At 39.7% G+C, this 15,170-nt stretch overlaps 1 protein-coding gene across 5 annotated transcripts in view; it reads right to left on the reverse strand.

The window, feature by feature from the left end:
- The window catches only part of KCNIP4 (potassium voltage-gated channel interacting protein 4), a gene marked incomplete at its 5' end in the record, with an annotated part of 1,129,227 nt that overhangs the window by 15,683 nt on the left and 1,098,374 nt on the right, over positions 1–15,170 (reverse strand). For all 5 annotated transcript variants that reach the window (XM_080796874.1, XM_080796870.1, XM_080796873.1 and 2 more), the window contains one exon: positions 14,453–14,523. In XM_080796874.1, the coding sequence (XP_080653000.1) occupies positions 14,453–14,523 (71 nt within the window). The remainder of the gene's footprint in view (positions 1–14,452; positions 14,524–15,170) is intronic.

The following is a 15,170-nucleotide window of genomic DNA, read 5'->3' on the forward strand; positions in this document are numbered from 1 at the left end:
TTCATATGGTATCCTACATAGGATGGTGGGACAAAGAAAGGACGTTAGGTAACAGTCAAGATAATCTGAAGAAAGCATGGACTTTAGTGAATAATGCATCAATATTAGTTCATTATGTGTAGCAAGTATTCCATTGTAATGTAGGATACTAATAATAGGGAAACTGGATGTGAGGTATATGAGAACAGTCTGTACTACCTTTGAAATTTTTCTGTAAAAGTAAACCTGGTCTAAAATTAAAAAGAAAAACCACCTTTATTTAAAAAAATGGATTTTGAAAAAAGAATCTGACCTGTGGTCTGTCAGAGAAAGATATTTATTGTATGCTTTTCTTGTCTGTCCTGTAATAATCTGTTACCCTATATTATAGCACGTGCCATGAAGGATTTAAAGGATGTGTCCTTGGGGCCTACAGGAAGCGGTAAGCGAATGCAGGAGGAGCTGGGTACCCCCATGGCAAGACGAGGCAAGACTACAGGGAAGGAGTAGGCCAGAATGATGGGCGACAAGCAAAAACCAGGACACATGTGGCCTGGTCATATTCCCTGGGAATCAACAAAAAGGTATGGATGGGACCTAGGGCAACTGACCGAACTCTGAAACAGTTGGATTATATAAAAATGCGAGAATATAAACTCCACGAAGAAAGAGATTTGTGTATTTGTTCACTGTTATGTCCCCAGCCAGCACTTTGAAGAGTATTTGGTATGTAGTCATGCTCAATAAGTATTTGTTAAATGTATAAATGAAATGAGAAGACTTCTGAACCTACCTTTCACTTTCCTTCCAATAGTTCCCTTGAATGCACACTAGACAAGAAGAACAGAATTATGTGTACAGGTTGTGTAAGTGTGTGTGTATGTGTTGAGAGATATGAGAAAGATAAACCCTAATTATTAATAAATGTGATAAAATCAGAATTTTTATACCTGTCGGTAACATTGCCTAAATAATTCCCACTGATGTTTGACATCTCAAAAGAAAATAGCTATTTACTTATTTTTTAAAAGATTTTATTTATTTTGAGAGAGAGAGGATGCAAGTAGTGGGGTATGTAAAGGAGAAGGATAAGCAGACTCTGATGTGGGGCTTGATCTCAAGAGGCTGAGATCATGACTTGAGCTGAAATCAAGAGTCAGGTGCTCAACCAACTGAGCCACCCAGGGGACCTGAAAATAGCTATTTAATTTGACTCATCCCTAGAAAAAAAGTTTCCTCATAACCATAAATGATATTTGGGAGGAAAACATTATTTTCTCATCAGTATGAATGACAAAGAGATTACTTTTTAGGTTTAGAATGTCTCCAGGCACTGCCACTCACATTTTATTCAGTATGAATTGGATTGTCAGTGAATGGTGTTCAGCTTTGAACTGTAGCTCTGATGTCAAATCATCAGTCACCTGTAGGAAGCAGGTATAGCTATTCCAGAACTGTTCCAAAGAAAACATTATTTTAGGTCAGCCTCAATAATTCAAGTAAACTTTCAATTTGAGACCTGCTCAGAGGTATGTATTGTCCTGATGGTGATAATGTTTGGCAGATGGTAATTGTTGAAATGGTGGTAAAGGTTCAGAGTTGATTGTGTAGCCAACAATTGTGTCAGTGATCAGTGATTTTTGTGGATGGAATGGTCTGTGGATTGTGAATGTTGGTGATAATACTCAGTAATCAAATCATAGAATGCCATTTTAGATGTCATCTAACAAACATTGTGGCTCAGGTCCTCAGAAGGAGGCAGTCTACTGAAATGGTTAAGAATGGGATTTGGAAAACTATGGCCTGAGGGGTCAAATACAGTATATATTGTTCTATTGACAAAGTGTTATTGGAACACAGGGATGCTCATTTACTTTGGGTATGTGTGTGGCTACCACAGCAGGATTGAGTAGGTACAATAGAGACTGTATGGCCTCCAAAGCCAAAATACTATTTGGCTCTGTTTGGAGAAGTTTGATGACCTCTGGTTAAAAGCATAGGTTTTAGAGACTTAGGCAGAGCTGGGGCTCAATCCTGGTTTGTAAATTTTAGTGTGAAATTCATTGGTGCCAATACGTGAAGTGAACTGACATAAAACTATTTCTAATGTATTTCTAATTATCCATCTATATCATATTAATCAGAGGGCACAAACAACTATACCAATACTTCCAAATCTTAGTGGCTTGGTACCGTATAAGCTTACTTGTCACTCACACAGAGTGAAATGGGGAGAGTACTCTGTTCCATGCAGTCATTCAGAGATCCAGGCTCCTTCTACTTTGTTGCAGGGCCAACTGAAATACATGAGAGCTTGGTCCCCACAGATAGGAAGAAAGAGGAAGGAAATGGGATCCTTCCACTCACACCTCATTGGTAAAATCTCAGTCATGAATCCACCGAACTGCCCCAGAGGCTGTGATTATGGCCTATTTGTGAGATCACCAAGTAGAGCACATGGACATCGGTCATCAGTAGCAGTCCCTGCCATGTTTACCATGTGTCATATTTCACTGCACGAATATTACACATTTGATTATAGCATGCTGCAGGCACTACCAGAGATATTAAATAATATGGAATAGTGTACACAGGGTATTACCTCTCTAAATCTGCAAGGCTGTGAATGACAGAACTCAGCTGGCTCTAAGGATTTCAGATGAGGGGCTGGGGATCTATGTACACCTCTCAGGCAGGATAACAATTGCTAAGAGATGCATTCTGGTGCCAGACTGCCTGAGTTTGAATCCTGGCTCTTCCTACTTTCTAGCTGTGTGACCTTGGGCAGGATGCTAAACCTCTCCATGATTCCCTTTCTTCATTTGCTGAAAAGGAGTTAATAATGGTACCTATGAAGATCAACTCAGCTAGTATATATAATGTAATCAGCACAACTGCCTGACTCATGAATTCAGATGAGTTCTAAACAAGAGTCAGTTATTATTATGGTATATAGCTAATACTATTTTTAAACACTTATTAGTATTAGTGACTGACACATGGTAAGTACTTCTTTTTTTTTAATTTTTTTATTTTAATAAACATATAATGTATTTTTATCCCCAGGGGTACAGGTCTGTGAATCACCAGGTTTACACATTTCACAGCACTCATCATAGCACATACCCTCCCCAATGTCCATTTCCCCACCACCCTCTCCCGTGCCCCCTCCCCCCAGCAACCCTCAGTCTGTTTCTTGAGATTGAGTCTTTTATGGTTTGTCTCCCTCCCAATCCCATCTTTTCATTTTTTCTTTTCCTACCTCCCCCTAAGCCGCCCCCGCCTTGCATCTCCACTTCCTCATATCAAAGAGATCATATGATAGTTGTCTTTCTCCGATTGACTTATTTCGCTAAGCATGATACCCTCTAGTTCCATCCATGTCGTCGCAAATGGCAAGATTTCATGTCTTTTGATGGCTGCACAGTATTCCATTGTGTATATATACCATATCTTCTTTATCCATTCATCTGTTGATGGACATCTAGGCTCTTTCCACAGTTTGGCTATTGTGGACATTGCTGCTATAAACATTTGGGTGCACGTGCCCCTTCGGAGCACCACGTTTGTATCTTTAAGATATATACCCAGTAGTGCAATCGCTGGGTCGTAGCTCTATTTTCAGTTTTTTGAGGAACCTCCACACTGTTTTCCAGAGTGGTTGCACCAGCTTGCATTCCCACCAGCAGTGTAGGAGGGTTCCCCTCTCTCCGCATCCTCGCCAGCATCTGTCATTTCTTGACTTGTTAATTTTAGCCATTCTGACTGGTGTGAGGTGGTATCTCATTGTGGTTTTGGTTTGTATTTCCCTGATGCCGAGTGATGTGGAGCATTTTTTCATGTGTCTGTTGGCCATCTGGATGTCTTCTTTGCAGAAATGTCTGTTCATGTCCTCTGCCCATTTCTTGACTGGATTATTTGTTCTTTGGGAATTGAGTTTGATAAGCTCTTTATAGATTTTGGATACTAGCCCTTTTTCTGATATGTCGTTTGCAAATATTTTCTCCCATTCTGTCAGTTGTCTTTTGGTTTTGTTAACTGTTTCCTTTGCTGTGCAAAAGCTTTTGATCTTGATGAAATCCCAATAGTTCATTTTTGCCCTTGCTTCTGTTGCCTTTGGCGATGTTCCTAGGAAGAAGTTGCTGCGGTTGAGGTCAAAGAGGTTGCTGCCTGCATTCTCCTCAAGGATTTTGATAGATTCCTTTCTCACATTGAGGTCCTTCATCCATTTTGAGTCTATTTTCGTGTGTGGTGTAAGGAAATAGTCCAATTTCATTTTTCTGCATGTGGCTGTCCAATTTTCCCAGCACCATTTGTTGAAGAGGCTGTCTTTTTTCCATTGGATATTCTTTCCTGCTTTGTCGAAGATTAGTTGACCATAGAGTTGAGGGTCTATTTCTGGGCTCTCTATTCTGTTCCATTGGTCTATATGTCTGTTTTTGTGCCAGTACCATACTGTCTTGATGATGACAGCTTTGTAATAGAGCTTGAAGTCTGGAATTGTGATGCCACCGACTTTGGCTTTCTTCTTCAATATTCCTTTGGCTATTCGAGGTCTTTTCTGGTTCCATATAAATTTTAGGATTATTTGTTCTATTTCTTTAAAAAAATGGATGGGATTTTGATAGGGATTGCATTAAATGTGTAGATTGCTTTAGATAGAATAGACATTTTCACAATATTTGTTCTCCCAATCCATGAGCATGGAATATTTTTCCATTTCTTTGTGTCTTCCTCAATTTCTTTCATGAGTACTTTATAGTTTTCTGAGTACAGATTCTTTGCCTCTTTGGTTAGATTTATTCCTAGGTATCTTATGGTTTTGGGTGCAATTGTAAATGGGACTGACTCCTCAATTTCTCTTTCTTCTGTCTTGTTGTTAGTGTAAAGAAATGCGACTGATTTCTGTGCATTGACTTTATATCCTGACACTTTACTGAATTCCTGTATAAGTTCTAGCAGTTTTGGAGTGGAGCCTTTTGGGTTTTCCACATATAGTATCATATCATCTGCAAAGAGTGATAGTTTGACTTCTTCTTTGCCAATTTGGATGCCTTTAATTTCTTTTTGTTGTCTGATTGCTGAGGCTAGGACTTCTAGTACTATGTTGAACAGCAGTGGTGATAACGGACATCCCTGCCGTGTTCCTGACCTTAGCGGAAAAGCTTTCAGTTTTTCTCCATTGAGAATGATATTTGCGGTGGGTTTTTCATAGATGGCTTTGATAATATTGAGGTATGTGCCTTCTATCCCTACACTTTGAAGAGTTTTAATCAGGAAGGGATGCTGCACTTTGTCAAATGCTTTTTCGGCATCTATTGAGAGTATCATATGGTTCTTACTCTTTCTTTTATTAATGTATTATATCACATTGATGGATTTGTGGATGTTGAACCAACCTTGCAGCCCTGGAATAAATCCCACTTGGTCGTGGTGAATAATCCTTTTAATGTACTGTTGGATCCTATTGGCCAGGATTTTGGTGAGAATTTTCGCATCTGTGTTCATCAAAGATATTGGTCTGTAATTCTCTTTTTTGGTGGGATCCTTGTCTGGTTTTGGGATCAAGGTGATGCTGGCCTCATAGAATGAGTTTGGAAGTTTTCCTTCTATTTCTATTTTTTGGAACAGTTTCAGGAGAATAGGAATTAACTATTCTTTAAATGTTTGGTAGAATTCCCCTGGGAAGCCATCTGGTCCTGGACTTTTGTTTGTTTGGAGATTTTTGATGACTGTTTCAATCTCCTTACTGGTTATGGGTCTGTTCAGGTTATCTATTTCTTCCTGGTTCAGTTGTGGTAGTTTATATGTCTCTAGAAATGTATCCATTTCTTCCAGATTGTCAAATTTGTTGGCGTAGAGTTGCTCATAGTATGTTCTTATAATTGTTTGTATTTCTTTGGTGTTGGTTGTGATCTCTCCTCTTTCATTCATGATTTTATTTATTTGCGTCCTTTCTCTTTTCTTTTTGATAAGTCTGGCCAGGGGCTTATCAATCTTATTAATTCTTTCAAAGAACCAGCTCCTAGTTTTGTTGATTTGTTCTATTGTTTTTTTAGTTTCTATTTCATTGATTTCTGCTCTGATCTTTATGATTTCTCTTCTCCTGCTGGGTTTAGGCTTTCTTTGTTGTTCTCTCTCCAGCTCCTTTAGGTGTAGGGTTAGGTTATGTATTTGAGACCTTTCTTGTTTCTTGAGAAAGGCTTGCACCGCTATATATTTTCCTCTCAGGACTGCCTTTGTTGTGTCCCACAGATTTTGAACCGTTGTGTTTTCATTATCATTTGTTTCCATGAATTTTTTCAATTCTTCTTTAATTTCCTGGTTGACCCATTCATTTTTTAGAAGGATGCTGTTTAGTCTCCATGTATTTGCATTCTTTCCAAATTTCCTCTTGTGATTGAGTTCTAGCTTCAGAGCATTGTGGTCTGAAAATATGCAGGGAATGATCTCAATCTTTTGGTACCGATTGAGACCTGATTTATGACCCAGGATGTGGTCTATTCTGGAGAATGTTCCATGTGCACTAGAGAAGAATGTATATTCTGTTGCTTTGGGATGGAATGTTCTGAATATATCTGTGATGTCCATCTGGTCCAGTGTGTCATTTAAGGCCTTTATTTCCTTGTTGATCTTTTGCGTAGATGATCTGTCCATTTCAGTGAGGGGAGTTTTAGAGTCCCCTGCTATTATTGTATTACTGTCGATGTATTTCTTTGATTTTGTTATTAATTGGTTTATATAGTTGGCTGCTCCCATGTTAGGGGCATAGATATTTAAGATTGTTAGGTCTTCTTGTTGGACAGACCCTTTGAGTATGATATAGTGTCCTTCCTCATCTTTAATTATAGTCTTTGGCTTAAAATCTAATTGATCTGATATAAGGATTGCCACCCCAGCTTTCTTCTGATGTCCATTAGCATGGTACATTGTTTTCCACCCCCTCACTTTAAATCTGGAGGTGTCTTCGGGTCTAAAATGAGTTTCTTGTAGGCAGCATATTGATGGGTTTTGTTTTTTTATCCATTCTGGTACCTTGTGTCTTTTGATTGGGGCATTTAGCCCATTAACATTCAGGGTAACTATTTTGAGAGATATGAATTTATTGCCATTGTATTGCCTGTAAGGTGACTGGTACTGTATATTGTCTCTGTTTCTTTCTGATCTACTACTTTTAGGGTCTCTCTTTGCTTAGAGGACCCCTTTCAATATTTCCTGTAGAGCTGGTTTGGTGTTTGCAAATTCTTTCAGCTTTTGTTTGTCCTGGAAGCTCTTTATCTCTCCTTCTATTTTCAATGATAACCTAGCCAGATATAGTATTCTTGGCTGCATGTTTTTCTCGTTTAGTGCTCTGAATATATCATGCCAGTTCTTTCTGGCCTGCCAGGTCTCTGTGGATAGGTCCGCTGCCAATCTAATGTTTTTACCCTTGTATGTTACAGACTTCTTTTCCCGGGCTGCTTTCAGGATTTTCTCTTTGTCGCTAAGACTTGTAAATTTTACTATCAGGTGACGAGGTGTGGGCCTATTTTTATTGATTTTGAGGGGCGTTCTTAGCATCTCCTGGATTTTGATGTTTGTTCCCTTTGCCATACTGGGGAAATTCTCTCTTGTCTACAATATACCTTCTGCTCCCCTCTCTCTTTCTTCTTCTTCTGGAATCCCAATTATTCTAATGTTGTGTCGTCTTATGGTGTCGCTTATCTCTCGAATTCTCTCCTCGTGGTCTGGTATTTGTTTGTCTCTCTTTTGCTCAGCTTCTTTATTCTCTGTCATTTGGTCTTCTATGTCACTAATTCTTTCTTCTGCCTCATTCATCCTAGCAGTGAGAGCTTCCATTTTTTATTGCACCTCATTAATAGCTTTTTTTATTTCAACTTGGTTAGATTTTAGTTCTTTTATTTCTCCAGAAAGGGCTTTTATCTCTCCGGAGAGGGTTTCTCTAATATCTTCTATGCCTTTTTCAAGCCCGGCTAGAACCTTGAGAATTGTCATTCTAAACTCTAGATCTGTCATGTTACCAATGTCCGTATTGATTAGGTCTCCAGCCTTCGGTACGGCCTCTTGTTCTTTTTTTTGAGGTGAGTTTTTCCGCCTTGTCATTTTGTCCAGATAAGATTTGCTTTCTCCTGCTGTGGAATTCCGCTGTTCTTGGTGACTGAAGTTGGTTTTGGATGGGTTTCTTGTTGATCTTCTGGGGGAGGGGCCTGTTGTAGTGATTCTCAAGTGTCTTTGCCGCAGGCGGAATTGCACCGCCCTTGCCAGGGGCCGGGCTAAGTAATCCGCTCGGGTTTGCTTTCGGGAGCTTTTGTTCCCTGAGCGCTTTCCGTAGAGTTCTGGAGAACGGGAATGAAGATGGCGGCCTCCCAATCTCTCGGCCCAGAGGAGCCGAGAGCTTGGGGTTCCGCTCCTCAGTGCACTCTCAGAGCAAAGCGCCTAACTGCCCCGCCTCCCTGGCCTGCGGTTGCGCCTTGAGGAAAGCAGGCAATTGCTGGAGCTGGAGAAAAGTGCCCGGTTGCTTCCGTCTCCATGGCTTCCGGCCACGCTCCGAGCCCACCCAGCCTGCGACCGGCACAAGGTAACCCCGGGCTTAGAGCTCACTCCTCGGCTTTGTCGCTGTAGCCGGCTTCCCCGCTCTAATACCTGCGAGCTCTGCGGCACTCAGACACCCCCAGTCCTTCTGTGACCCCGCGGGACCTGGGGTTATGCTGATCCCGCCTGGGTTTCCCCCCGGTTTAGCCTCTGGAGCGATGTCTCCCAGTGGAGCCGACTTTTAAAAGTCCCGATTTTGTGTTCCGTTGCTCCGCCGCTTGCCAGGAGCCAGCCCCTCCCCCCGGGGTTTATCTTCCCGTCACTTTGGGTTCACTTCTCCACAGGTCCTACCTTTCAGAAAGTGATCGATTTTCTGTTTCTAGAATTGTTGCTCTTCTTCTCTTCGATTTCCCGTTGGATTTGTAGGTGTTCACAATGGTTAGATAAGCTATCTAGCTGACCTCCTGCTACCCGATGTCGTCTCAGCCTGCTACTTCTCCGCCATCTTGACTCCTCTCCACGGTAAGTACTTCTTATATGGGGAGATGCAGAATTATCTTTCATAGCATCATAGACAGAGCAATCATCTAGCCTTTGAATGAATATGTTCAATGATACATTAGTGTTTAACAAGATGACCAATGTCGTTATTAATTGGCTTTGTTAGAAAAATATTTTGTGTAATAATGGCTATGGTAACACCTCCTAAATATTGAGTGTGTGTTTGGTGCCAGGCACTGAGCCAAGCCCTTTACTAACTTTAGTACTTTTTCAGCCTTACATTCCCCTGTGGAGTAGCTTTGCTTGCTGATATTTTACAGAGATGAACACTAAGGCCTAGAGGGTTTAAATTCTCAGCCCGGGGTCTCACAGTCACTAAATTGCAAGGAAAGGATTAGGCCCAGTCAGACCTAGACACAGGCACCACCCCACTCTCCTGCTCCCTTGTCCTATTCACTCTGCCCTTTTGGGTTTAAGAAAATTAAGTAGAAAACTTCCTTTTCTCTTTATTGTAGAATCAGAATGGTCTCTGCTATACCTCCCAAGATGCTACTGTTACTCAAAATATGTTCATTGCCTAATCATTTCTGTTTGCTAGAGACTTTCCAGGTAGCTAATCGATTTAGAAAAATAATTACGATAGCCTTGTGTTAAATTTGATTTTGATTTAACATTTATTAATTCAGCCATTAGTTTGCTTCTAAAGGAAAAGACATATTACTAACATGTTTATAATATATAGTCATTACAACTAATTTCCCAAATTATAATCAATGTTCATCACAATTACCAACATTTTACATAAATATTGTAATAGCAATGTTATGCCTGGTCCCATATCATTAACACCAGGCTAAATTTATATGCTGAAATTGGATACAAAGTGCTATAGGTAATTGATGGGACATTTCTGATACATAAGTAATTTCAAGTAATGGAATCATTAGTATTTTTTACCCTATTCGATTTTTGCAAACTAGCTATGAAAGATTTCATTAGGTGAACTGGGACCATTGACTTCAATGCTATTGCTACACAAAGGCTGTGCTGGAATTAATCTTGTTGCTGAAGTGCTGCAAATGCTAACAGCAGATTATCATGGGGTGATCTGAAACTGCCATCCACAGAAGAAATGTTACAGATGTTACCTGTGATGCTCCCACGGGTTCCCCATTGCTATTGCCACAACTAGGACAAACCCAACTGCCTTTGCCTTCACCACTGCAAGTTTCTTGGTCTACTGGACCTTCTACTCAGTCACTGCCGGCTTCTACTTCTCTCCCCGCCATGCTATTTCTTGGTTTAGTTATAAGAGATATCATGTTGAGCTTCCTGGCCTAGAGTCTTTATTTTAGGTGCACTCAGTCTGCAGTACCTAGTACATGTGAGGAGACACTTGCTGCCCTGGGAACCCTGCTCCTGGGGCCACTGACTGATATAGCCTGGAAGGCGATGCTTTCTTCTCTCATCCTGATTCCTCAATGTCCCTGCTCCTAGATAGCCAGCGATGCTCACTTGGACTTTCCCCCTTTGAAACATGGCAAATTTTGTTGAAAAATAAGTCTATCAACTTAATTTTAATATGTCTTAAACTCATCTCCTCCTTCTTATCGCCAATGCCTCAATTATAGTTTGGGCTTAAGTTAGCTCCTGTTAGGATTCTTGGGATACATAGCTGCTAAATGAACTTCTTGTTTCTAGTAACATAGTCCTGATCCCATGACTCCCCTGCTGAAAATTCCTTAAGGACTCCTCACCTCCCACAAGAGAATCCAGCCTCTTTATCATCCTGCCTCAAGTGGGTCAGGAGCTGGCCTCTGCCTCCTCATCCAGTCTTCCTTTTTGGCCTTTCTCCTTTGTATTCTAACTTCTAGGTGATTTACAAAAGCTTTCTCTTCATTCCCAGGCTCTGCCTCTGACTCACTCCCCGCTGCTTTCCATCCTGAATGCTTACTCTTAACTAGCTTGTGCTTGTCCTTCATATCTTGTCCATCAATTCTGTGGGCATGCTTCCTTGATACAGCCCTATCATTACCTTTCCTTATTGATCCCACTCCATCATCTGCCACTTATCATGTCACTCAGTGCAATTTCTGATCACATATAAGATTCACCTTCCTCTACTCCCCCAAAGTGAATCATCCCCAATTACCTTCTTTCCCTTACACATATTTATGATTCTGTAGCCAATTCCAATGTTGTGTGTGTGTGTGTGTGTGTAATTGCCCCACACAACCAAGCAATTCTCTGATACCAGCTGGGTGTCCTATAATTTAACTCAACTCTGACCTTTTCTACCTGGAGATATAGCCAGATCCCACAGGTTAAGGGCTCAGTCCTACAAGACCTTTTCTACCTGGAGATATAGCCAGATCCCACAGGTTAAGGGCTCAGTCCTACAAGACTGCTCTCCCCTAATTCAGGTGTCAATTGCAAGTCCAATTGCAAGTCCACGTTTTCACCAGTGCTTCTGAATGATGGGGTTTCGAAAATATGAACAAAATTGACAAAATCTTAGCTAGACTAAGAACAAAAAGAGAAAAGACTCAAATTAATAAGACAACCAGAAATGAAAGAGGAAACATTGCAACTGGTGCCATAGAAATCAAAAGAATCCTAAGAGACTATTATGAACAATTCTACTCCAATGGACTGAATAGCCTAGAAAAAAAGTGGATAAATTTCTAGAAACATATAACTTACCAAGACTGAATCATAAAGAAATAGAAAGTCTGAACAGACCTATAATAAGGAGATTGAATCAGTAATCAAAAAATCTCTCAACAAAAAAAGCAGGACCACGTGGCTTCACTGGTAAATTCTGCCAAACATTTAAGGAACTAATACCATTCCTTTTCAAACTCTTCCAAACAAATGCAGAGGAAGGGATATTTCCAAACTCGTTTATGAGGTCAGCAGTACCCTGGAACCAAAACCAGGTGAAGGTATCACAAGAAAAGAAAACTACAGGCTAATATTCTTGATAAATATACATCCAAAATCCTCAACAAAATCCCAGAAAATTCTAACAGCCCATTAAAATGATCATACAACATGACCAAGTATCTTTATCCCTTTGATGGAAAGATGGCTCAACATATAAAAATCAATTAACGTGATATCCCACATTAACAGAATAAAGAAGAAAAATCACATGATCATCTCAACAGATGCAGAAAAAGCATTTGACAAAGTTGAACTCTTTTTCATGATAAAAACTCTCAACAAACTAACAATAGAAGGATCTTCACATAATGAAAGCCATATATGACCAGCCCACAGTTAACAACGTGCTCAATGATGAAAAACTGAAAGATTTCCCTATGAAATCAGGAACAAGGCAAGGATGCCCAATATTGCCACTTCTATTCAACAGAGTACTGGAAGTCCTAGCCAGAGAAATTAGGCAAGAAAAATAAATCAGGTGATATGATATTATATATAAAAAATCCTAACAATTACACCAAAAAACTGTTAGAACTAATAAATTCAGTAAAGTTGCAAGATACAAAATCACATACAAAAATTATTGTGTTTCTATACACCAACAATGAATTATCTGAGAAGAAAACTTGGAAACTGATCCCATTTACAATAGCACCAAAAAGAATAGAATTAAAAATTAGGAATAAACTTAACTAAGGAGATAAAAAGCTTGAGTACTAAAATCTGCAAAACACTGACAAAAAAAATTAAAGAAGACACAAACAAATGGAAAGTTCATGAGTTTGAAGGCTTAATATTGTTAAAATATTCATACTACCCAAAGCCATCTGCAGATTCACTACAACCCTATCCAAATCCCAAGTGGTATTTTCTGCAGATAGAAAAAAATTCATATGGTACCACAAAAGACCACAAACATTCAAATCAATACTTAAGAAAGAACAGGGCTAGAGGCATCCCAATTCCTGATTTCAAAGTATATTACAAAGTTATAGTAATCAAAACACTATGGTACCGGCGTAGAGACAGACATCGAGACCAATGGTACAAAATAGGAAGCTTCGAAGTAAATCCATACATACATGGTCAAATGATCTTTGACAAGGATTTCAAGAATACACAATAGGAAAGGGAAGGGATAGTCTCTTCAACAAATTGTATTAGGAAAACTGGATAACCACACCCAAAAGATTGAAATTCCATCCTAACCTTATCCCATATACAATTATCAATTCAACATAGATTAAAGACTTAAACATAAGACCTGAAACCATAAAGCTCCTAAAAGTAAACCTGAGGGGGGAAAACTTCACGGTATTGGTCTTGGCAATGATTTCATGATATGATTCCAAAAGCAGAGGCAACAAAGTGTAAATAAATAAGTGCTAAATTGAAAAGCTTCTGAGCAGCAAAGATATAATCAGTGGAGTGAAAAAGCAACCTACAAAATGGGAGAAAATACTTGGAAACCATGTATCTGATAAAGGGTTATCTCCAAAATATATAAGAAAGTCCTTCATCTCAATAGTAAATATCTAACAACCCAATTAAAACATAAGCTGAGGACTTGAATGTGCATTACTCTGAATATATCCAAATGGCCACCAGGTATGTGAAAAAAATGCTCAACATCCCCAGTCATCAGGGAAATACAAATAAAAACCACAATAAGATAGCACCTCAACCCATCAGGATGGCTATTACCCAACAAATGAAAGATAAGAAGTGTTGAGGATGTGAGTAAATCGGAACATTTGCACACGGTCGGTGGGAATCATAGCTGTGCAGCCACTATATGGAAAACAGTAGGGAGCTTCCTCAAATAATTAAAAATAAAAATACCATGTGATTCGGTAATCCCACCTCTGGATATTTGTTCAAAAGTGTTGAAATCAAGATCTCAAAGAGATATTAGACTTCCATATTCATTATAGCTCTGTTCACAACAGCTAAGGTGTGGAAACAGCATAAAGTCCAGAGACGAATGAATGGATAAAGAAAATGTGGTTTACACATGCAATGGAATATACTATTTATCTTTAAAAAGAAAAAAATATGTGCAATACACAGCAACATGAATGAACCTGAGGGCATACTGAGCCATTACAGAAAGACAAATACCACGTGATTCCACCGACAGGAAGTATCTAAATAGTCAAAATCCTAAAATCAAGGAGTGGCTGGAGTAGGGGGAATGAGCAGTGACCCATGAGCATAAAGTTTCAGTTAAGCAAAAGGAATAAACTCTAGAGATGTGCTGCACAGCATTGTACTTATAGTCAACAACATTGTAATACACACAATTCTGTTAAGAAGGTAGCTCTCATGCTCAGTGATCTATGATAATAACAGCAATAATAATAAAGAATAAAAATCTCAAAAAGAAAAAAAAAGTTACCAAACTACCAAACTCAGATTTTCCTTGTAAATAGCCTAAATCTCTTCCCATGTGTCTAAAGTCAAATCATATATTAAAAAATGATTTAAGACTCACCTCAAAACTCACAGCTCCATTGTGGTCCGTATCAAACGCATTAAACAGAAAGTGCGCGTATGTTGTCGAGTCTGAAATGTTGGAAAGGAAGTATCATTAAAGCAGCATCTTTCTTTCTTTCTTTCTTTCTTTCTTTCTTTCTTTCTTTCTTTCAATTTATTTGACAGGGAGAGACACAGCGAGAGAGGAAATACAAGCAGGGGGAGGGGGAGAGGGAGAAGCAGGCTTCTCACTGAGCAGAGACCTTGATGCAGGGCTCAATCCCAGGACCCTGGGATCATGACCTGAGCCAAAGGCAGAACTTAACGACTGAGCCACCTACGCGCCCCTAAAGCAGCATTTCAATATCCTACCGAAGACTGGCACAGCACACCCAAGCCTCCTCTTATTTAGAAAAATTTACTCCACCTCCTGTACTTGTGCTTTCTTCCTGGCTGTGTACCTTCGTTCAGGAGAGGATTGTAATTTGAGATTCCTGAGAGTGAGCTCCTCACACAGAGGCCATTGATGATACACATTCTCTGTAAGTTTGTGGCTAGAAATGCTCTGAGTACCTGGGAGTCTTGGGTGGTGTTTCTGGTGCTGAGATGAGTAATGGTACCATAGGTGGGCGTGAGGAATAAGTGAGACGCATGTGGAAATTGTTTGGTGCTTGGCAGGGGCTATCTCTACAAGTAAAGTAATAAAAATACTGAGAGAGGGGTGCCTGGGTGGCTCA

Source organism: Martes martes, assembly GCF_963455335.1.
Source record: "Martes martes genome assembly, chromosome: 2".
In the NCBI taxonomy this organism is placed as follows: domain Eukaryota; kingdom Metazoa; phylum Chordata; class Mammalia; order Carnivora; family Mustelidae; genus Martes; species Martes martes.